General features: G+C 41.8%; 1 protein-coding gene across 1 annotated transcript in view; it reads left to right on the top strand.

Moving 5' to 3' along the window:
- ubxn6 (UBX domain protein 6) overlaps positions 1–24180 on the top strand; it is a 70272-nt gene extending 46092 nt beyond the window's left edge. The window contains exons 6-10 of the mRNA XM_034180759.1: positions 4483–4567; positions 5277–5496; positions 19166–19296; positions 19478–19626; positions 23689–24180. Coding sequence (XP_034036650.1) covers positions 4483–4567; positions 5277–5496; positions 19166–19296; positions 19478–19626; positions 23689–23814 — 711 coding nt within the window. The 3' untranslated portion in view covers positions 23815–24180. The remainder of the gene's footprint in view (positions 1–4482; positions 4568–5276; positions 5497–19165; positions 19297–19477; positions 19627–23688) is intronic.
- The last annotated feature ends 414 nt before the right edge of the window (positions 24181–24594 follow it).

The following is a 24594-nucleotide window of genomic DNA, read 5'->3' as shown; positions in this document are numbered from 1 at the left end:
TGACCATAGCACACGAGGGCCAACTGTCATCACCTCTCACCACTAACAGGATTTAAGATTCTCTGAAGTGCATTCCTCACGAAGCTGTGAATCTCCTTATCAGTACCGAAAACAGATGTTGCCAATTCCTTTCTCATCTAAAAAATACAGACCCCAGAAAGACCTACTTTTCCAAAGTCTAAAAACTGTCTTTACAACAAGATTAAAGTAAAATCATACCACAGATGAACTGCCATCAACTTGGGAATCACGCTGCAGTTTGTCTTGTTCAAATCAATGCAGGATTGACAAATATAATATTTTACAATGAAATTCAAAACCCAGTCCCTTCCTGTCCGTGAACCAAGAGTGACCCCTGTTGGACAAATTGGGGAAGGGCAGGTAACTAACTTGTACAGTATTATAAAGTTTAACCACTTTAAAAAGTGTACTTTGCTGTTGTAACCAGAAAAAAAAAAAAAAGAGGAAAAGGAAACAAATGTGATTGTTTAACCTCACATATGAAATTGATATATCTGGTATTTTGTGCTTTGATCATAGATTGTAGAAAGTTTATCCAATGTGCTTTTTTCATATATAATCATGTGTGTGATAGTTCTAAGGACATTGTTTACTAGAGTTTTGCAATACAGGACTTGCTTGGTTTGTAAGCGGGAATTTTAAGAATAACAGACGCTGATGTATTATAAAACTAGACAAGGGAACGAAGAAGAAAACTGCAGCATCCAGAATTCTTTGGGGGTGGAGCTTTTTAATGCTTTAAAAGCCTGCGCCCCCGGGGAATCGCTCTCTTCTCTTTCTCTTATGCACCCTTACTCTTACGCTCTCTCTTCTTGGGTCTCGAAATGCTGCCTAGCCATCCAAAAAAATTTTTATGACCCTTTGTCTGCAACCACGTGTTGTGTAAACTTATTACTAACTTTTGCTCAACTTTTGTAAAGTTAAATGCACAGGCGCATTTAACTTCCTTTTGCAATTTTTCAAATTAAAACCTTTTTTCTTCTTGAAGTCCAACTTCATCTCGCAAACAGTTTTCTTACAAAGTCAACTATTTTTGTATCGAGTTTTGTGATTTGATCTGGCTTCCAAAGATGACGAAGAAAGATGAATTTTTGTTTGGCGAATAGAATAAAGACACTCAAGCCTTTATTCTGACGATCCCATAACTGCAAGCGCTGCAGAGATAAAAACATCCAGGTCAGCTGAGAGTCAACAGTGATTTGAACCGCTGCTGCAAGTCACAGCCTGACAACGGAAAGCGTCCCCGGTAACCAACGAAACTGGGCGGGGTGACCGGCAGAGTCTCTTTGTCAAGGTCCCTGAAGCAGCTGTGCGACGGACGGATCATCGACTAAAAATGAGACAATTCCCAGCTCCTGACCTACAGAGAACAGTCTGCACAGCGTCCAAGTAAAACCTACAGTGTCAGATAAAACAGAGTGGCTTTTATTTAATTCTTGTTGGGACAGTTTAAGTCCAGACCGAAAACCCATCTCTTCTCCCTGGCTTTCAACACTGGCTAAGTGGTATTATGCTTTGCTCCGCTATGCTATTCTGTACTTTTAGATTTTTATTCTTTTCCTTTGTCAATATTTTACAGTTTTATATTGCTATTATTGTGAAGCACTTTGGTCAGCTGCAGCTGTTTAAATGTGCTATATAAATAAACTTGAATTGAATTAATTCTATTCACCGTCACTATCTATCTCACGTTAATAAATACCAAAGTAAATTCCCTGATGATTAGGACGAAATTCATTCTTAAATTCCCGCAAGTAAACCAGATTATCTGAATGCCATATAATAATTGCTCATTGAAATTCATCATCATCATATTACCTTGCTGTGATATGTACTGTTATTTAACTAGTGACTGAGTTAAATAAATGTTTAATTGTGTGAAGTTGTCTGTGATTTTGTATGGTTTTACAGAGGGGGTCGGACTTGACATGTCGAACTTACTACTGAAGATTAGAGACTGATTTTAATGTTTCCTATTGACTGACCCTAAAATTATAGATATTACAACCTTGTTATAATATCAGCCAGTCAGTCATAGGTGGTGCCCCCAGTATTCGAGGTAAAATTATCCACAAGTGATAATTTCAAATATCCTAAAACACATATTATATTATTTCTGATGCTATACTAGGGAGCAGCGAAGCATACATACATACATACATGAACAAGGAGAACACACACAAAATGACACAACTCAAACACAAAGGGGCAGTGGAGAACGGAACATAGGTGAATATAGACACAAAGTGACACAAACTGCTTAGACTAACGATATAGAAATAAAAACAAGATGCAAACACTAGAGGAAAGACGAGACTGGAGGGTATAATGCCGCGTTCACACCACACCGTTCCTCCCCAAGTTGAAAAAGCTTAACTTTTTCGTCTTGTCACGGCGCGATGGCCAATCAGGGACTGGATATGTAGTGACGTGAAGATGTCTGGAGTTTATACTTGATGTGGACATGTCCTGTGTCTGGCAGCCAGCCTGTGAGCAGGACTTATGACAGAGTTTCAGGCGAGAGCGAGCAGCACCGCAGCAGCAATTTTTTTTTTTTATTTTTTTTTTCACGTGTGCGCGTGAACGAATCGTCCGTGAAGATCATTTTATTAACTACACAGATGTATGATAAAACAAATGGTGACTGGTTAATAACACACTGATAAGAGTTTGAGGGGAGAGAGAGTGAGGAACTGCAGGGGCAGCCAGTTTTTTTTTTTTCCCTTTGTTTACATGTGTGTGCTTGAACGGGACAGGAGGTCCTCAAACTGGGTCCTGGAGAGGCAGAAGTACCACTGAAAGCGGCCATCATCCAGATGCAGCCCCTTCAGCAAATGATGAAACTCCCCGAATTTTGAACGTGTCATGAGGATATTGTGAACCCAGCGACGGCACCGCTGGCGACATTTGTCGGCTTTCCACAACAAATACAGCACAGCAACTAGCTCCGTGTGATCAAGGTCCGCCATGCTGACTTGACGGTGAGCGGAATGGAAGCTCCTCCTATTTGATGATGCAGGCGAATTTTTGCAGCGAAAGCTTCTGCCCAAGCAGAGCGGCACACTGGGCGATGGTGGTGCGTCTATCGCCAGGTGAAGGAAGCGAATCTGTGGCGTCGTGTCGCATGTGGTGTGAACGCAGCGTAAGTGAGAAAGACAAGACATGACCAGGAAATACAATGTGAGCAAAGGGCGGGGCCTAACCATGACAGAATGACAGCATGATGTGCTTGCTGCGGCCACAGCCCTGCCAATGATTGCGCATGTGCGCCGGGAACAGATAACAAGACTGCAGTGCAGAGCTAGATAGAAGGGGAAAAGGCGACAGCACAGGAGAGAGAGACTGAAATGACCCAGGTTGGTGTGGAGGTGTGTGAGGAGCACCTGAGAAGTGACACACACAGCACTCACCCATTTCTTTTGGAGACTTTTGTCACTCCGGAATGAGTGAAAGCTGAGGTACAGCTGTGTGTTTCCTGAGCAGCACGGAGCAGTGACACCATGAAGTCGCTTCTGCCATTGTTGACAACTGACTGGAAGTCCAAATGCATGACTAACTTTTACTTCCACATAAGGAATCCGGAAATGTAAAAATCCCCCATTTATGAGAAAATAAACAGCTCATAACGTTTAATGTTCACACCAAAACAAACCTTTATGACAACCACTGCACAGTCCCCAAAAATACGAGTTAATAAACACCTGAAACGAGGTTAGCCTGTTTCAGACTTGACAATAGGAGCGCTTCTTTCATCACACAATGGCGTCACCGACGTTCCACCGCTTTATCAAATAATGTGTCCGTCGTGACATGGACAAAGTCAGCATTGCTGCTTATGGTAGTACAGTGACATCCAAATACAGGCTTCATGTTGGCTGTTCCAGATCTCTGTAGAAAGTGTATAGATGGTCTATGATGTTTACACACATTTCTAAGTTGATTCCACACTTTACATAGGAATGTTCACACCGTGTTAAACCATATGTGTCAACCAATGTTCACACATATGGTTTAACCACAAATCTGTGGATCTGAACGGTTGCTAAGTGAGGCCCCAGTGTGTGTTTCTCTGATGGACTTGCTTTCTTCTTCAAGTATCAGTGCACCAGCACTGCGCCTGACCAGTTCAAATCCAAGCACATGGATGCACAAGTGAGTGCAAGTAAATTTGCTGCTTAATCAGTGTCATCACTGGTCGTCAAAGCGGAAACGAGCAATGACATTTGTGCTGTGCGCTTCTTGGTACTCGGTGTTAGATGATCAAGGTACTTTTTTCCAGAGAGAATGTCCACACTGTAATCCATATTATGTAATTTACAGAGGCACAATAGTTGCTCCATGATTGAGAACAAGGTGACGATGGGAAGAAAAAACTTCTTGCAGGAATGTTCCTCACACAGAAGCCGACCTAATGGATTGACATTATTTTCACTTTTTAATCCTTTCCTGTTTTTATTTTAGGATAAGGTTCGTTGTGTGGAAGGTAGTAGAGAATTCCTGCAGGTGCTAGGTTTTACAACCACCATGCTTCACATCGAGGGTCAAGGTAAAGTAATCTTGAAGTGGATAAACGGGTCCTTTGTTGGGGTGTTTTATGTACACTGTATAGGTCTGTTGTGTTTTCCCAACACTTGTAAAGCCCTGGTCAGACTGAATAATAAAGCCATGAATAATGAGCCACGTATGGATTTGTCAGAAATTTCAGTGATTATTCGAATAATCACTGAAACCTGTGTTTCAGTGATTATTGTGGAAATCCACAATACCACTAGTGACCGGTCACTAGTGGTATTGTGCCACCTACACATCGGTCTTGTGTGCCTTTCCAAATCATGTCCAATCATGATTTGGAAAGGCACACAAGATAAAGGAATTGCAGGAAACAGATGTTAAGAAAGGCTCAGAGTGAAACCTGCTCTGTTGCAGGTAGCCTGTCCTGTCGTAGCTGCCAGGTACTCAGATTATGGGCCTCTAACATCCTCATTTGTCCTCGTAGTACCTCGTACACAAATCGCCCCATGCTATTTTTGCTAAATTTTTGAACTTTGCAAAATTAGCGCCATGCTCAGAGATGAGCCTCGTTAGCTGAATAATCTGCCTCTAAGAGTAACTATCCTTCTGTGTTTCTTGAATAACTCAACTCGCACAAAAAAATACGTTGGTCATTATTCGGTGGGACCAGGGCTTAACTCAGCTAGTTAAAACAAATCAACCTGGTAGTAACTTCACTTCTGCACACCTTTGTCCGAGATCAGAGGAAGAAGAGGAGTTCCTGATGATGCCAGAGCAGGGTCCTGATGCCCTGGAGTTGATGAAGGAGAGGAGAGATCGTCTTCAGCGTGGAGAGCCAGTCAGAGCTCAGCTGGACAGACAGGTTCAAGTGTTCAGACCATCTCAACATGCCATGCACTTTGATCTGCCGCCAGAATTTTACAATCTGACTGTAGAGGAGCTCAAAAGGGAGCAACAGCAGAGGTAAAAACCTTTAATAAGTAGTTCAGCCTTACCTGAAGTAACTCATTGTTCCAACATGAATTATCACATCAGACATATATTGAATTTAGAACTGAATTAAGCGATATATAGTTCAGATAGAATAAAGTACTGCACTGAAATGTAGTGCTGGGACCATGAGCCAAATATACAGTCATCTCTGGACATCTTGGCTTGGTTAATTTGTTTTTGCTGTTGTAGTGATTTTAAATAATTTGCAATAATTATTCTTTGGCCACACATGGCAGCACCTAAATATGTAGTGATTTTAAATAATTTGCAATAATTATTCTTTGGCCACACATGGCAGCACCTAAATATGTAGTGATTTTAAATAATTTTTAATGATTAAGATTAAATTGGTGGACCAGAAATTTAATGACTTTTGATATTTAATAATGTGGGGAGCACCTGCTCAGAATAAATTTGCATAATAAAATAGAAGTTAAGACAATAATTAATTAAATGTGAAATTTAATTCAACCTGGGAAAGGGCACCACCTGTTTTATGCACAGGAACATTAGCTTAAACATGAATCAGTCTCTTGATCTAAACATCATAAGTTCTCCGATATGATTGACCAAAACTCTGTTTCACTGAACACAATTAAACCACTGGCTTAAAATTGACATATTTATTTACAAATGTACAAGGGATAAACAGGTGACTGACATTTTGAAGATAGAAACAATGATTAAATAGTATTATTATGAACACAGTTTTTTGCTCATGAGACATTGAAAGATAAAACAGTGAAAGAACAAAGTTTAAGGAATTAAGTGAATAAATCTGATTGAATTTAGTGATGAATTTTGTGTTGCAAATAATAATAATAATTATTATTATTGTTATTATTTTTAAGGAAATTACCAAATGAATAAGTATGAAAGCCACTTTGTATTCCATTTGACAACAAAGCCCTGATGACCTTGGTGGGTCAGTTAGCTGGTCCGCTGAAGAGGTGGTTCTGATGAACGGTCCAATCAGATTCCATGGTGGGCCTTTGTGGCCTGAGCTTGCCTGTGTCTGGGGTTGAATCACTGGTTTTCCCCGGTGATACGAGGTGTTGCTTTGGCTTGGTTTGCCAGCAGGACAGACCGATGGTTCTGTGGGTATGTCGGTTGGTTTCGGTTGACCCCTGGATAAAGGTTTTAGGTGTTTTTTCTCAAAAGATACTCTGGTAGCTTCCAAAAGCTTGTAGAAGACCGAATTGAAGTCTTTGTAAAACTTAGAAAAAGTTAAAGGCTTCAGTGAGAAAGTTGTAGAGTTACTGGAAAAAAGGAAAAATGCTTTTTGGTAAATTCACTCTTAATCTGAAAAACTCTGCTAGGAAGTTATCTATAAAAGGCAGGAAACTTAAACCTTAAAGGATTTCAAAACTGATGCTTTCACATCAAGTAATGAAACAAAAGAATGAACAAAGAGCCACGTGGTAGCTTTTATCTAAATTTAGACTCAGCCACCTGGGGCCTGTTAAGCCATAAAGAAAGAGTGAAGTAAAGAGTTTTAAAAAGAGAAAAAGCGACTTTGTTCTTGGCCTTTTAAGGTGTACTCTGTCACTAAGCCCTGCCGCTTTGGTGTGTGGTTTCACTCACAAGGAAAATCATAAAACTTAATACTGAAATACATTCTGTTCTTAGGTTCATTTCAAAGATGCATCCTGATGCGAGCAGACTGTTTCAAATGTTAAACAATTCACACATGCAGTAAATATAAAGTCTTGCCTGTTCATTTCAATGTCGCAGTCTGACAAAAAATTATATCCACATGAAGCCTCCTTGGAAAGCGAAGTCTGAAAATACTTTAATTCCTCATTGTGGCTGAAGGAATGTCTGTATGTGACACCAGCCCGTTGCGCACTAGGTTCCATCACATCAGGGTTTTGACACCGGCCCTTTGCGCACTAGGCTCCATCACGTCAGGGTTTGTGCACTGGAGGTTGTCCATCAAGTGGTTGAGTTGCAGCATCTGGTGTGGCTGTACAGCCGGGACTGGCGCCCCGTCTGCTACGGCTGCTGCAGATGAATCCGTTGCTGTCTGCTGTCAGCGGGGCCTCCTCTTCTCCCCACCTGCTTTCTCTTTGTGCCACAAGAAGCTGAAAGTCACCGCGCCTCCATCAGAGGATTGTCTGTTCTGGGGAGGGAATGAGGTCTTGGACCAAGTGAAGGAGTTCAAGTATCTCTAGGAAAATGAGGGGAAAAAAATCCAGGAAATCACATTGTAGGATTTTTAAAGAATTTATTGAATTATTGTTATATGTTAATATCCTACAAGCCAGTACATGTGTTCCTGAGCTATGACTTGCAAGCACAGATCTCTGACCACCTGCATCATATTGAAGATGACTTGAGGCTGTAATTGCTGCCAAAGGTGCATCAACAAAGTATTGAGCAAAGGGTGTGAATACTTATGTACATGTGATTTCTTAGCTTTTTATTATGATTTGTATGAAAGTGAGGAACCTTGGGGTAATTCTTGATCCTACGTTGTCCTTTGACCTCCACATTAGGGACACTACGAGGACTGCTTTCTTTCATCTAAGAAATATAGCAAAGATTCGTCCCATCCTGTCTATGGCTGATGCTGAGACTGATTCATGCTTTTGTTCTAGATTGGACTATTGTAATGCTTTGTTTTCTGGTTTACCACAGTCCAGCATCAGGGGTCTTCAGCTGGTTCAAAATGCTGCTGCCAGACTTCTGACATGAAGCAGAAGGTTTGATCATATTACGCCTGTTCTGGAATCCCTTCACTGGCTTCCGGTCTCCTTGGGATCGGATTTTAAGGTGTTACTATTGGCCAATAAAATTGTTCACGGACTGGCACCCCCCTATCTGGCCGGCCTGGTTGAGTCCTATGTGCTGGCAAGGGCTCTGCGTTCACAGGGTGTGGGACTATTGTGTGTCCCGAGGGTGAAGAAAAAGTCAGCGGGTTACAGAGCTTTTTATCACCGCGCCCCAGCTCTGTGGAATGATCTGCCTGCGCAGATACGACAGTCGGACTCTGTGGAGACTTTTAAAGCCAGGTTGAAGACACATCTGTTCTCCCTGTTTTATCATTAGTATTTTATATGGTTGTGTGTCTTTTTTTTTATTCGTTTTATTTCTTTTACCTTTTTATGGTTAAATTTTTTTTATTGTTTTAATCTTATTTCATTGTATTTGTTATGTTTCGGACGCGGTCGGAGCACCGACCCAGCGTTTGACAGGACCCAGCATAAAATAAGCAGAGCACGGTTCAAAAGGTAACAGAATTTAATCAACATAACAGTGGGTGAAGTGCTAAACAACTAAAAAGTCCGCGGTCCGGAGCCACAGCAGTTCGGACCCAGGGACCCCGCCGACACCCCCCAGGTGGCCGCGACAAACCAAGTCTGTGAAGAAAGAAAACATGGAGGTGAGTCAAACTCCACACAGAGAGACACAACTCAAAAGGTGCACGCAATCAGCAAACACTTCCTGGCTTAAATCTATTCATCAGCTTCTCACCCTGCAGGCACGGAACAACTCAGTTCAAATCTCCACTGCAGCAGAAGCTGATTAGACAATTAACATAACGTGACAGCTCGATACAACAAGGTGTGAGTCACCAAAACCAAATTACCTCAGGAAGTGTGCTGAAGAGCGTGAGACCTCACCCAATCCTCCTTCACAGACTGTGACGTCAAACCTGGAGCGGTCTCTGCGTCCGTGATGGTGAGATTGTTCTCCTGACGTCGATCTCACACGTCTGCTCACAAGGTCGAGTCTCTGGCAATCACACACTGTGCATTCAAGGTTTAAATGTAGCAATCTCTGATTAAGACAGAATACACCACAGCTGTGAGTCCTGATGACCTGCACGTGAAAACAAGCCTCAGGTGTTCAGGGTGAGGTCCTAATGCTCAGCCACTCAGTCCTGAATGCATACCACCTGGTGGGAGAAACAGAAAACAAAAACCAAGCCAGCCAAACCCCCAGCCCACAACAGTATTCTGCTTTTAAATGTTTGTGAAGCGCCTTGAGGCGGTTACTCGTGATTTGGCTCTAAATTAATAAATTATTATTATATTATGTCTGCCAGGGATGTAATATCATTGGCATTCATGTATGTATTTATTTATTTATTTGTCTGTCTGTCTTTTAGCAGAATTATGTCAAAACTACTCCATGGATTTTGACAAATTTTCACCACAGATACATAATTAGGCCATGGAAGACTGAATTCAATTTTGGAGGTGATCTGGATCCGGATTCTAGATCAAGTTTCACTTTATATAGGCTTTGAAGGATTGCTGTTAGTAGGATTATGTCAAATTTACTGCATGGATTTTGACAGAATTTTCACCACAGATACATAATTAAGTCGTGGAAGACTCCGTTAAATTTTGGAGGTGATCCAGATCTGGATTCTGCATCAAGATTTCACTTTGTTTAGGCTTTTAAAGATTACGTCAAAACTGCTTCATGGATTCTCACCAAATTTGCACCACAGATACGAGGTCTGTCAATAAAGTAACGGTCCTTTTTATTTTTTCAAAAACTATATGGATTTCATTCATATGTTTTTACGTCAGACAAGCTTGAACCCTCGTGCGCATGCGTGAGTTTTTCCACGCCTTTCGGTTACGTCATTTGCCTGTGAGCACGCCTTGGGAAGGAGTGGTCCCGCCCCCTCGTCAGATTTTCATTGTCTGGAAATGGCGGAATGATTTGGAGTTTTTTTTCCATCAGAATTTTTTCAGAAGCTGTTAGAGACTGGCACCTGGAAACCATTAGAAAAATTTATCTGGCTTTCGGTGAAACTTTTACGGGCTTCACAGAGAATAAGGTCTGTTACTACAGCTTTAAGGACCCCTTCAAGGACACTGGGCGAGACAAAGGTGTTCCTTTGTCTCGCTTCATCAGCGAATCGGTCGTGACGCGCAAAGCCTCCGCGCGGCTTTCCATGACAAAATCTCTTGTTAAGTGAAATCTGCCAGAAAATGGCTGGTGTCCAGCTCTTGTGATAACCAGAGAAAGAGCACACGACGGTCTCGTATCCACAGAGCCATCTGCTTAGAAATGGTCCGGTGGCTTGTGCCGCGTCGTCGCAGCTCGGAGCACGGCGCGCTGAGCGTCCTTAAAGGGGTCCTTAAAGCTGTACTAACAGTTCTCTGTGAAGCCCGTAAAATTTTCACTGAAAGCTACATAAATTTTTCAAATGGTTTCCAGGTGCCAGTCTCTAACAGCTTCTGAAAAAATTCTGATGGGAGAAAAAGTCCTTTTCATTACGCCATTTCCAGACAATGAAAATCCGACGAGGGGGCGGGACCACTCCTTCCCAAGGCGTGCTCACAGGCGAATGACGTCACTGACAGGCGTGGAAAAACTCACGCATGCACACGAGGGTTCAAGCATGTCTGACGTAAAAACATATGAATGAAATCCATATAGTTTTTGAAAAAAATAAAAAGGACCATTACTTTATGGACAGACCTCGTAGATATTAGGGGATGGGCAAAGTCAACTCCACTGAATTTCGGAGGTGATCCGGATCTGGATTGGCAAAAGTCAGAAATCTCTGTTCTTATTTTTACTAAATTTGCACAAAAAAAATCATACTAAGCTGTATAACTGGAGATGCAAAACTTGCACTTTGCACAGTTTCTCCAATCACAGCCACAGAAGCCTGTAACTTCTTCTGGGTTGTCTGGGTGTTTTGATGGCTTTCCTCACTCTTCTCCTTCTTGCACAGTTGCTCAGTTTTTGAGAACTGTCTACTCCACACAGATTTACCACAGAGTGTCATACTGTTTGTATTTCTTCATAACTGATGTAAATAAAGTTCAAGACATATTCAGTGGCTTGGAAATGTTCATGTATCCATCCCCTGACTTGTCTGAAGAAAACTGGTAATAAAACTGGTTATTTACAGGTATTATACCAAAGGGGCTGATTACATATGCAACCCATCATCTTGACTTTTATATTTTTAATTAATTTATATCAAATTGTAGAGTTTTGCTTTCAGTTTGAGTCTAAGAAAGATAATTTTAGAAACTTATATATTGAGAAGCCTGATCTATGTTTTGCATTTGAAATGCCATAAATAAATTAAAATGCATGAAATACCACAGGGATGAATATTTTTGCAAGCCACTGTACTTGTTGCCCCAAAAAAATCAGATATTATAGAGCTCAGGTAGCAAGAACAGACAGGTGGATTAAGTAACAAGAGTAAAGGCAACATTTGGGCTGCATAAGACAAGCACAAGTCCAGAATTACAGAAAAGCGAAGCATAAGGTGCACAGTGCATTCACATAAACGCAGAGGATCATGTAAGAAAATGTTTATAACTTCACATACGAGGGCTGTCAATAAAGTATAGGTCCTTTTTATTTTTTTCAAAAACTATATGGATTTCATTCATATGTTTTTACGTCAGACATGCTTGAACCCTCGTGCGCATGCGTGAGTTTTTCCACGCCTGTCGGTGACGTCATTCGCCTGTGAGCACTCCTTGTGGGAGGAGTCATCCAGCCCCTCGTCGGAATTCCTTTGTCTGAGAAGTTGCTGACAGACTGGCGCTTTGTTTGATCAAAATTTTTTCTAAACCTGTGAGACACATCGAAGACACGGTTCGAAAAATTAAGCTGGTTTTCCGTGAAAATTTTAACGGTTGATGAGAGATTTTGAGGTGATACTGTCGCTTTAAGGACTTCCCACGGTGCAAGACGTCGTGCAGCGCTCTCAGCCGCCGTCGTCAGCCTGTTTCAAGCTGAAAACCTCCACATTTCAGGCTCTATTGATCCAGGACGTCGTGAGAGAACAGAGAAGTTTCAGAAGAAGTCGGTTTCAGCATTTTATCCGGATATTCCACTGTTAAAGGAAATTTTTTTAATGAAAGACGTGCGGACGGGTCCGCGCGTCGGGACGCAGCCGGCGCGGTGCGGCGACACAGGAAAAACACCTCCGTGTTGATAACCATTTGTAAAATCCAGGCGGCTTTTGATGGCTTTCAGTGGAGTGAGTATATGAGAAATTGTTTAACAGCTGGACATGTTCCAACTTGTCCTTAAGGCTTCCAGCAGAGGTGTTTTTCCTGTGGCGGAGCGTCACGGCAGTTGCTAGCTGACGCTGCAATCCGCCCGCACGTCTTTCATTAAAAAAATCTCCTTTAACAGTGGAATATCCGGATAAAATGCTGAAACCGACTTCTTCTGAAACTTCTCTGTTCTCTCACGACGTCCTGGATCAATAGAGCCTGAAATGTGGAGGTTTTCAGCTTGAAACAGGCTGATGACGGCGCCTGAGAGCGCTGAGCGACGTCTCGCTCTGTGGGAAGTCCTTAAAGCGACAGTATCACCTCAAAATCTCTCATCAGCCGTTAAAATTTTCACTGAAAACCAGCTTAATTTTTCGAACCGTGTCCACTTCGATGTGTCTCACAGGTTTAGAAAAAATTTTGATCAAACAAAGCGCCAGTCTCTTTGCAACTTCTCAGACAAAGGAATTCCGACGAGGGGCTGGACGACTCCTCCCACAAGGAGTGCTCACAGGCGAATGACGTCACCGACAGGCGTGGAAAAACTCACGCATGCGCACGAGGGTTCAAGCATGTCTGACGTAAAAACATATGAATGAAATCCATATAGTTTTTGAAAAAAATAAAAAGGACCTATACTTTATTGACAGACCTCGTACATTCAACACAAAATGAAAATGTTCTATCGTGCTATAGATTTACAAATACAGTATTGATTGAATACATGCACATGATGTGATGATTAATACTACACTGAGGCTCGCTGGCTTGCCTTCGGGGGATCTGAGCTTCCAAATACCCGGGGCCACTACCTTGGACCAGGAGGACCAGAAACAAAATTGATGCTACTGGTCCTGACCAGTAGGCTCAAAAATATTTCTCTAAGCCTGAACAGGAAACAGAAAAACCAGAGTAGCATCACAAAGAAAGGGCACTGTTGAGATGAGTATGTAGTCATTGGTGCCTCAGGCAGTGGGTCGTCCAGTGTCGTGGGGTGCAGGGCCACCGTCTGTCCATCATCTTTTAATCATTATGTTTCCCCGTCCTCCCCCATCGCCTGGAAACCTTGACAGCTGCAGGTGAAGTAGATGTTACGTGTACTTTAGTAGTCATTTTTTGGCACTTATTTATACTTTATGTATAAATATTCATAATTTACATTGGTACATATACAGAACCTAAAAGAATTCTTGTCATATTTTAAATTTGGAAGTCGTTTTGTCTTTTGTGTGTGTGTGTGGGGGGGGGCCATCCTGATGGGATTGTTTGGGCCTTGAAGAATACAGCTGTTGTGTCCTTAGTTTATGAGGGACAGAACATGACACGTTGTCCACTTTACAAGCAGCCATTGAAATGGGACGGCCATGACATTTGACTGTTACAGCATTGGAAGCGTGCACATGCTGAATTGGGGCACAGCTGTAGTGAGTCCATTTTCAAGACCCATAAATAATAGAACAAAGTACATATAAGGAGTTTATTTAATGCAAAAATATATACAGTGGCTTGCAAAAGTATTCAGCCCCTTGGCATTTCACACATTTTAATATGTATGGCATTTGCAATACAAAAAGTAAATCACGATTCTCAATATAAAAACATCTACAATTATCTGAGAACTGTCTACTCCACACAAATTTACCACAGAGTGCCATACTGTTTATATTTCTTCATAACTGATGTAAATACAGTTCAAGACATATTCAGTGACTTAGAAATGTCCATGTATCCATCTCCTGATTTGTCTGAAGAAAACTGGAAATTAACTTGATTACTTACAGGTATTAAACCAAAGGGACTGATTACTTATGCAACCCATCATCTTGGATTTTATATTTTTAATTAATTTACATCAGGTTGTAGAGATTTACTTTCAGTTTGAGTCTAAAGAAGATAATTTTTGAAATTTTTATATTGAGAAGCCTGATTCTCAGATAAAACTGAAGTTATTGTACTTGGCCCCACAAATCTTAGAAACATGGTGTCTAACCAGATCCTTACTCTGGATGGCATTACCCTGACCTCTAGTAATACTGTGAGAAATCTTGGAGTCATTTTTGATCAGGATATGTCATTCAAAGCGCATATTAAACAAATATGTAGGACTGCTTTTTTGCATTTACGCAATATCTCTAAAATCAGAAAGGTCTTGTCTCAGAGTGATGCTGAAAAACTAATTCATGCATTTATTTCCTCTAGGCTGGACTATTGTAATTCATTATTATCAGGTTGTCCTAAAAGTTCCCTAAAAAGCCTTCAGTTAATTCAAAATGCTGCAGCTAGAGTACTGACGGGGACTAGAAGGAGAGAGCATATCTCACCCATATTGGCCTCTCTTCATTGGCTTCCTGTTAATTCTAGAATAGAATTTAAAATTCTTCTTCTTACTTATAAGGTTTTGAATAATCAGGTCCCATCTTATCTTAGGGACCTCGTAGTACCATATCACCCCAATAGAGCGCTTCGCTCTCAGACTGCAGGCTTACTTGTAGTTCCTAGGGTTTGTAAGAGTAGAATGGGAGGCAGAGCCTTCAGCTTTCAGGCTCCTCTCCTGTGGAACCAGCTCCCAATTCAGATCAGGGAGACAGACACCCTCTCTACTTTTAAGATTAGGCTTAAAACTTTCCTTTTTGCTAAAGCTTATAGTTAGGGCTGGATCAGGTGACCCTGAACCATCCCTTAGTTATGCTGCTATAGACGTAGACTGCTGGGGGGTTCCCATGATGCACTGAGTGTTTCTTTCTCTTTTTGCTCTGTATGCACCACTCTGCATTTAATCATTAGTGATCGATCTCTGCTCCCCTCCACAGCATGTCTTTTTCCTGGTTCTCTCCCTCAGCCCCAACCAGTCCCAGCAGAAGACTGCCCCTCCCTGAGCCTGGTTCTGCTGGAGCTTTCTTCCTGTTAAAAGGGAGTTTTTCCTTCCCACTGTAGCCAAGTGCTTGCTCACAGGGGGTCGTTTTGACCGTTGGGGTTTTACATAATTATTGTATGGCCTTGCCTTACAATATAAAGCGCCTTGGGGCAACTGTTTGTTGTGATTTGGCGCTATATAAAAAAATTGATTGATTTTACTTTTTGTATTTGACATGCCATAAACAAATTAAAATGTGTGAAATACCAAGGAGCTGAATACTTTTGCAAGCCACTGTATACAACCCCAATTCCAATGAAGTTGGGACATTGTGTAAAATGTAAATAAAAACACAATACAATGATTTGCAAATCCTCTTCAACCTATATTCAATTGAATCCACTACAAAGACAAGATATTTAATGTTCAAACTGATAAACTTTATTGTTTTTGTGTAAATATTTGCTCATTTTGAAATGGATGCCTGCAACACGTTTCAAAAAAGTTTGGACAGTGGTATGTTTATGTCAGAGTTGAACCTGGTGCTAGAGAACAACTCAAACTACTGCAGAGAATAACCACACGGAAACACTGAATTTCTTTCCTGATCAGGGAGAGCCAGCATGACCCCTTGTCACTGTCCGTCAGTCAGCTCTGAAGGGCCCGCCCACTCAGCTCCTGAATTTATTTGCACACAGATATATTACAAAACAATATACAAGGCACAGCTGCGTTTCTTCAGTCAATTCATATTTGTATCACTTTGCACCTGGAAGGCACCCTGTGGTCTTGCGCAGACAGATAGTAATTGTTCTTCAAATTGAAACATTACAGCGCCAGCCTCGAACTAGTGTACAGGCTGTGTTATTCTCTGCTCAAGGCCGAAATATTAATCTGTGCTTGACAAAAACATAGCTCTAGCAAAACAGTCTGTGCATTCATTCACCAACAAATGTTACTTTTCTCATGGGAGCAGTTGTAATGATTACTTCAACACTTCAGTGTATATTACTGTTTTAACAATGAGTGATTATTTAGAAGAATAATGGTGCATGAACTCTTACACATGCATATATGTATATATGGAAAATAGAGAACAGAATCAAAAACAACATCAAAGGCAGTTCATCAAAGTAAAGGCTTTAAGAATCAAAGTAAAGACAAAGACATTAATATTTGATAATAATTTTGACAATACATAGAAAACTATCAGTTTACCACTGCGTTACATCACCTTTCCTTCTAACAACACTCAGTAAGCATTTGGGAACAGGACACTAATGGTTGAAGCTTTGTAGGTGGAATTCTTTCCCATTCTTGCTTGATGAAAATTCAGTAAGTAGTAGAGTAGGAGTAGAGTAGAGCCATTTAGGTGCCTGGTCTTGAGAACCAGGGATGGTAGGTTGAAAAGCTTTTTTTTTTTTGTCCCATGGGAACTCTCCCTACCCACCCAAGTGGCTCAATAAAAAGATATATATAATATAATAAATAATAAGGCATAAGAAGGATAAGATATCACAGGAGAAGATTGTAGTATAGGTAATTTAGTATGTAGATGTACGACTTCAGTTGTTCAACAGTCTGGGGTCTCTGTTGTAATATTTTGCACTTCATAATGTGCCACACATTTTCAGTGGGCGACAGGTCTGGACTGCAGGCAGGCCAGTCTAGTACCTGCACTCTTTTTTTTACGAAGCCACGCTGTTGTAACACGTGCAGAATGTGTCTTGGCATTGTCTTGCTGAAGTAAGCAGGGACGTCCCTGAAAAAGACGTTGCTTGGATGGCAGCATGTGTTGCTCCAAAACCTAGATGTACCTTTCAGCATTGATGGTGCCATCACAGATGTGTAAGTTGTCCATGCCATGGGCACTAACACACCCCCATACCATCACAGATGCTGGCTTTTGAACTTTGTGCTGGTAACAGTCTGGATGGTCTTTTTCCTCTTTTGTCCAGAGGACACGATGTCCATGATTTCCAAAAACAATTTGAAATGTGGACTCATCAGACCACAGCACACTTTTCCACGTTGCGTCTGTCCATTTCAAATGAGCTCGGGCTCAGAGAAGGCGGCAGCATTTCTGGATGTTGTTGATGTTTGGCTTTCACTTTGCATGGTAGAGTTTTACCTTGTGCTTCTAGATGTAGTGATGAACTGTGTTAACTGACAATGGTTTTCTGAAGTGTTCCTGAGCCCACGCAGTAAGATCCTTTACACAGTGATGTCGGTTTTTAATGCAGTGCCACATGAGGGATCGAAGGTCACGGACATTCAATGTTGGTTTTCGGCCTTGCCGCTTACGTGTAGAAAGTTCTCCAGATTCTCAGTATCTTCTGATTATATTATGGACTGTAGATGATGGAATCCCTAAATTCCTTGCAATTGAACATTGAGAAACAGTGTTCTTAAACTGTTGGACTGTTTTTTTTTTCATGCAGTTCACAAAGTGGTGATCCTCACCCCATCTTTGCTTGTGAATGGCTGAGCCTTTTGGGGATGCTCCTTTTACCCAATCATGACACTCACAATTAGTGTCCTCAGTTCCTAAACGCTTATTGAGTGTTGTTAGAAGGAAAGGTGATGTAACACAGTGGTAAACATACCACTGTCCCAGCGTTTTTGAAACGTGTTGCAGGCATCCATTTCAAAATGAACAAATATTTACACAAACAATAAAGTTTATCAGTTTGAACATTAAATATCTTAAATATTTGCAAATCATTGTATTCTGTTTCTATTTACATTTTACGCAGTATCCCAGCTTCACTGGAACTGGGGTTGTATATCATTTTTCTAGTCAGGGGATGAATACATGAATGTTTCCAAGTCGCTGTCTTTGACTTTATTTAAATTAATCATTAAGAATTAGAATCTAATTTATTGCCAAGTAAGTTTGCACATACAAAGATTTTGATTGGGTGTTATTTGTGCATAAACAGTAATAAACAAAAAAAAGAAAACACGTGAGGTTTTGGTCCTGATGGACCTTAGCCTCCTGCCAGAGTGGAGGGTGACAAAAGGTTTGTGACCTGGGTGAGAGGGATTGGCCACAATCTTCCTTGCTCATCTTAGGGACCTGGAGGCATACAGGTCCTGTAGGGATGGCAGACTGCAGTCAATCACCATCTCTGCTGCGTGGATGATATACATACAAATATAAGCAGTATGGTACAGTGTCTTAAATCTGTCTGCAGGAGGCTGTTCTCAGAAACTGAGTGCAAGGAAGCCAGTGAAGGAAGCCACCAAGACAGCCATGACAACTCTTCTCGCAAACTTTACATTTTTAACTTGCACGACTGCCATCATTTTTCCCATGTGGCACCTTTGTCTGCATGATGCACCATGTAGGTGCCCCATTGTTGAGGTCTTCAGCTGCTGGTGAAGGCCAAGGTCATGCCCACACCTCACCTGGATGCAGCACACAGGTGGAGATGGACCAGTTGTCTGTGTGAGTGGTTGCCATCCAGGCAGTATGACACACTGCCAGATGACTTCTGTATGTCTAATATTTGTCAGTTATGTGTGTTGAGGACTTGTTGAGGAGGTTGATTGCTTTATTTCAGGAATTTCATCACAAAATATTAACTGTCATCAATATGTAACACATGCCTGTGTGTGTGTGTGTGTGTGTGTGTGTGTGGTGGGGGTGGTGGTGGAGGGTTTCCTCACAGATCTGTATTGTACTTTAATCTCCAGTGTTTTTCAGGCTTTCACGACTAAAAATGTTTGAGATCTGATGATAATTAACTTTAATTAGCATTTAAATCTTTTGTCTTGTGTTCATCAGGAGTGATTTGTTGGAGAAGAGCAGCATGCTGCGCACCAAGGCCATGAGGGAGAAAGATGAACAGAGAGAGAGAAAGAAATACAACTATACACTCCTCAGGATCAGACTGCCTGATGGAAACCTACTGCAAGGTTCAGGCTTCTGCTTTTTATTCCACTGAAATCATAAAGTACCATCCTTTGAATCAATTCACCAAAATGTATTATTGTTATTGAAGCACCTTCATTGGAAATTGAGAAACAACTGATGGATGGATTTTCAGAACACAGCAGAATACCTTTAGGGTGTTAATTTAAAGTTGTGTGGCCCCAGGAACCTTTTACGCGTGGGACCGGCTGCCTGTGCTGTTCGGGTTCGTCCGGGAGTCTCTGGTGGACGGATGGCAGCCGTTTGAGCTCATTGCTCCTGGAGGCCAAAAGCTGCAGGAGAATGAAGAAGTCGCTCTGGCAGAGTGCAACCTGGTGAGCAAAAAAATTTACCCGGCTTCACTGACAGTCGTGAAACTAAACATCCAAAATTTGTATAAGTAGTTTTAGATTTTGTGAATTTTTTTCCCCACCACATATGACTGAATGTTTGAATTTGTGACATTTTAGAGACTCTTCAATTTACCAAGTAATTTATTATTATTATTATTATTATTATTGTATACACTTTTGATCTGCAGCCTCAGTCATCCAGTCAACGTTATACTCAGAATAATCTGTGTGCAGGGTTCTCGGTAGGACTGTTTTAGTGCCGGTGTTACAGACCGAACAGTCCGCCCTAAAAAACGCTCCACCCTGCCTCCACTGCGCATGCGTCATTTTGGAGCTCAGCAGCTTGTGTGAGACCGAGTCTCTTCACCCAAAGTGAGCAAATGGATTAATTAACCACCAGATGAAAAAGTAAAAGCTCTTAAATCACTCTAAAGACAGTTTGAAGCAGAAACACGTCTGTGACGCTTTGAAAATGGCTTCAGCTAACAAGTCTTGTAGCTGCAGCGCTCTGATCACTTCCTCAGTCTTTTATGATGAAATAATTCTGAGTTTATGTGGAAATGATTGTTGTACAGAAGCTTCAGATATCTGTGGCTGAAATAGATGATGGCTGGAGGCAGTTTGAAGCAGAAACGAGGTGATAATCTGTGAACCGCAGCTAATGACGCATGTGCAGTGAAGGCAGGGCAGACCAATTTTTAGGGGGGACCATTCAGTCTGCAACACTGGGTAAATTCTGTGATCGCGGCTCATGGCTGCAGGTTCAGGGGCTATAGGTTTTTATACTTCTTAAAGATTATTGCAAGCGCTATTTTAACAAATTTTGAGTGGTTTTAGATGCATTGAAAGCAAGAATAATAGACAAAAAATTACATTTATGTTGTAATATATGTAATATCAAAGTTAATTTTTGCATGTTTCTGTCACACATTAATATTTGATAGACGTAACATTTGCTCTTTTCTTCAAAAATGACACACTGTACCTTTAATCCAGTGAAGCAGGCAGAGTTTTTCTGTCATCCTGACAGTTTTGGGGTTTTTCAACATTTTTGAGTGGGATTGCATTACTTTTTCATTTTAAACAATATAACCCCTAATTGTCTTGTATGAACAAGTGCTGAACCTGGACTGATTTGTCAAACGTGGATGAGAAACTTTCTGAATCAGTTTTTCACACCTTCCTGCTTCACTGAGGCCGTTTTAGAATCACAAAGCTTTTCAACTGTAAAATGAACTGTAAATTTCTGAATGTATCATCATCTATGGACCATGACGAACTCTGGATTATTTAATTTAGGATTTTGATGGCAGGTTTTTTGTTTGTTTGTTTTGTTTTGGGGTTTTTTCCCCAGATCAAACGGATAGAGACTGAGCTGCTGTTCACAGCACTGTGGCCACAGAACGTGCTGACTGGTGCCCTCTGCTCTTTGTAGCTGATTTGATATGAAGAAAATGAGAAATATATTTATTACTTTTAATTATTTGTTTAAAATCACAGAATAAAGCAAAACTCCAACTCTGCAAGTTTGAAATATGATTGAATTGGTACATTTTCAGCAATATTTCAGTTCATTTTTCAGAAAATCCATCCTGGGCAGCAAAGCCAATTTCAACCAGAGAGCTGGGCGGAAACTTGCAGTACCAGGCAGTGCCGCATGGCGCCGCTGCCGCCCCCATGGCTAGAACCCTGACTATGTGATCCTGTGGTTTCCAAAAATGGTTAGAGTGGGTGTGATGGTATTGCAGGGGGTGTGGAAAGGCAAGTGACCTGCAGGATTTAAATGTATGCTTCAGATGTATTGCTGTTTGTGATATATGAAGCAATCAGGACAGTTAATGTGTTTATTATTAATATGCATTCATTCATTTTCTGTCACTTATCTGGGTCATGGTGATGGTTCTCCAAGCAGCTCATCCCACACTTCCTTATCCTCAGCCAAGTACTATAGCATTTCTCAGATCAGAGGTTTTTCCTTAAGCCAGACATCTCAAACTGATTCCAGAAAAGGCCAAGAGGGTGCAGGTTTTCTTTGCAACCACCCACTTCACCAGGTGATTTCCCTGATCAATCTGAGCAGATAGAATCAGTGAAATCACCACCAGGAGTGCAGATGATGCTCTGGCTTCCTCCCACATCTAAAGACATGCAGGTTAGGGGGAGTGGATACATTGAATTGTCAGTAGGTGTGCGTGCGGGTGTGAATGTGTTTGTTTGTCAGTATGTGGCCCTGTGATAGACTGGCGTCCTGTCCTGGGTGTACCCCGCCTCACGCACTGTGACTGCTGGGATAGGCTCCAGCCCCCCCGCGACCCTTAATTGGACTAAGCGGTTGAAGATGAGTGAGTGAGGAGTGTAGGTCAACTGTTGAATTGAGAGCCTCACCTTCTGGTTCAGCTCCTTCACCACAACAGTACAATGACCATAAAACATCAGATGCCGCCCCAATTTGTCAGTCAATCTCATGCTCCAACTTACTCCCAGTCAAAAAGAAGACCCAAGATACTTGAACTCCTCCACTTGGGACTCTCCGCTGACCCAGATGGCACAATCCACCATTTTCCAATTTGAAATTTGGAGGTTCACACTTGGCCACGTAACTGAAATAAGTCTTTTGAGTTTGAGTTGTGTGAATATATCTACGTATGTTGGATTGATTTCCAGTCCCCCTGCCCCAAAAAGGGCTTTGATCTTTTTTTCACATTGCTTTTTTATGTAAAGGATGGGGAAAAAAAACTTACTGCATACACAAAACACAAATGAACAAGACTATACAGTGGGGCCAAAAAGTATTTAGTCCGCCCTGATTGTGCAAGTTCTCCTACTTAGAAAGATGAGAGAGGTCTGTAATTTTCATCATAGGTTCACTTCAACTGTGAGACACAAAATTAGAAAAAAAAACAGGAAATCACATTGTAGGATTTATAAAGAATTTATTTGTAAATTATGGTGGAAAATAAGTATTTGGTCAATAACAAACAAGCAAGATTTCTGGCTCTCACAGACCTGTAACTTCTTCTTTAAGAAGGTCTTCTGTCCTCCACCTGTTACCTGTATTAATGGCACCTGTTTGAACTCGTTATCTGTATAAAAGACACCTGTCCACAGCCTCAAACAGTCAGACTCCAAACTCAACCATGGGGGTGGAAACATCATGCTTTGGGGCTGTTTTACTGCAAAGGGGACAGGACGACTGATCCGTGTTAAGGAAAGAATGAACGGGGCCATGTATCATGAGATTTTAAGCCAAAACCTCCTTACATCAGTGAGAGCATTGAAGATGCAACGTGGCTGGGTCTTCCAGCATGACAATGATCCCAAACACACCACTTGGGCAACGAAGGAGTGGCTCCATAAAAAGCATTTCAAGGTCTTGGAGTGGCCGAGCCAGTCTCCAGACCTCAACCCCATAGAAAATTTGTTGAGGGAGTTGAAAGTCCGTGTTGCCCAGCGACAGCCCCAAAACATCACTGCTCTAGAGGAGATCTGCATGGAGGAATGGACCAAAATACCAGCTACAGTGTGTGCAAACCTGGTGAAGACTTACAGGAAACATTTGACTTCTGTCATTGACAACAAAGATTATGTTACAAAATATTGAGCTGAACTTTTGTTATTGACCAAATACTTATTTTCCACCATAATTTACAAATAAATTCTTGAAAAATCCTACAATATGATTTCCTGGATTTTTTTTTTCTCATTTTGTCTCTCACAGTTGAAGTGTACCTATGATGAAAATTACAGACTTCTCTCATCTTTTTAAGTAGGAGAACTTGCACAATCAGGGACTGACTAAATACTTTTTTACCCCACTGTAAATCCGAGTGGCTGCGGGTGCAGAGTCTCTGCTGCTTTGCAGTAATTTATGCCATTTGTGAGGGAGGTGCTGTGACCCCTGCACCACTTGGTACTTGGTTGAACCGAGTGTCGGTCGGGTTCTGGAGTCCATCAGTTGTGCGTCTTTAAACAGTTTTGTGCACTGTTGTGTAGTTTGTGTTTGTATGTTAACTGTGTTCTGCGCCTGTTTTTGTGTTTTTTCAGGTTCCCGCCGCTCTGCTCATTTTCGCCTGGGATGCAGCTGTGCATGCAGACATCGTAGCCGCAGGTGGGAGGAGCCCTGTCCTCCTCAAAGCAGAGCTGCTGAAGAACATTCAGACCCTGAGCTGAACTTGAGCCTCACGCTTCTCAGTGCTACCTCTGCTGGCTGACCTGTGATGAGTGTTTTAGAAAAGCTGCAGTGACAGAGGAGGAAAGAGTGACTCTCCTCACCATGCTGTAACCTTCTCTTTCCTTTGCTGACAGTAACTCTGCTAAAGCAAGTGAACGGACAGAGCAAGAAAGTGTCGCTGTTAGTTTGTCCTCCTGAAAGTGTCCATGGTCAGATTGTGGAAGTAGTTGTCTTTTTGTGGCACCACCTCCTTCCCTGATTCAACTAAAGACCAACTTGGCACATTGTGACTAGATGGGTAACACAATGGGGTGCAAGTAGACTGTGACATGATGGGGTGCGACTGGACGGGTGACAGGACGGGGTGCGACTGGACGGGTGACAGGACGGGGTGCGACTGGACGGGTGACAGGACGGGGTGCGACTGGACGGGTGACAGGACGGGGTGCGACAGGACGGGGTGACAGGACGGGGTGCGACTGGACGGGTGACAGGACGGGGTGCGACAGGACGGGGTGACACTATGGCGTGTGACTAGACTGGTTACAAGATGGTGTGTGACTAGACAGCTGGCACAGCGGGGTGCAACTACATCCCTGACACAATGGGGTGCAATTAGACTCATGCCACGATGGCATGCATGAGTGGACGGGTGACATGACTGGGTGCAACTAGATGGGTGATGCATCTGGTTTGGTAAATTCTTTATAGGTTTTCATCAAAATGCCACCATTGAAGAAGCAGTTTGTTGCAGAGACGTGATCTTAGACACAGATCAG

This window comes from Thalassophryne amazonica, chromosome 10 (genome assembly GCF_902500255.1).
Source record: "Thalassophryne amazonica chromosome 10, fThaAma1.1, whole genome shotgun sequence".
NCBI classification, from domain to species: domain Eukaryota; kingdom Metazoa; phylum Chordata; class Actinopteri; order Batrachoidiformes; family Batrachoididae; genus Thalassophryne; species Thalassophryne amazonica.
This window is presented reverse-complemented; position numbering and strand designations above follow the sequence as displayed.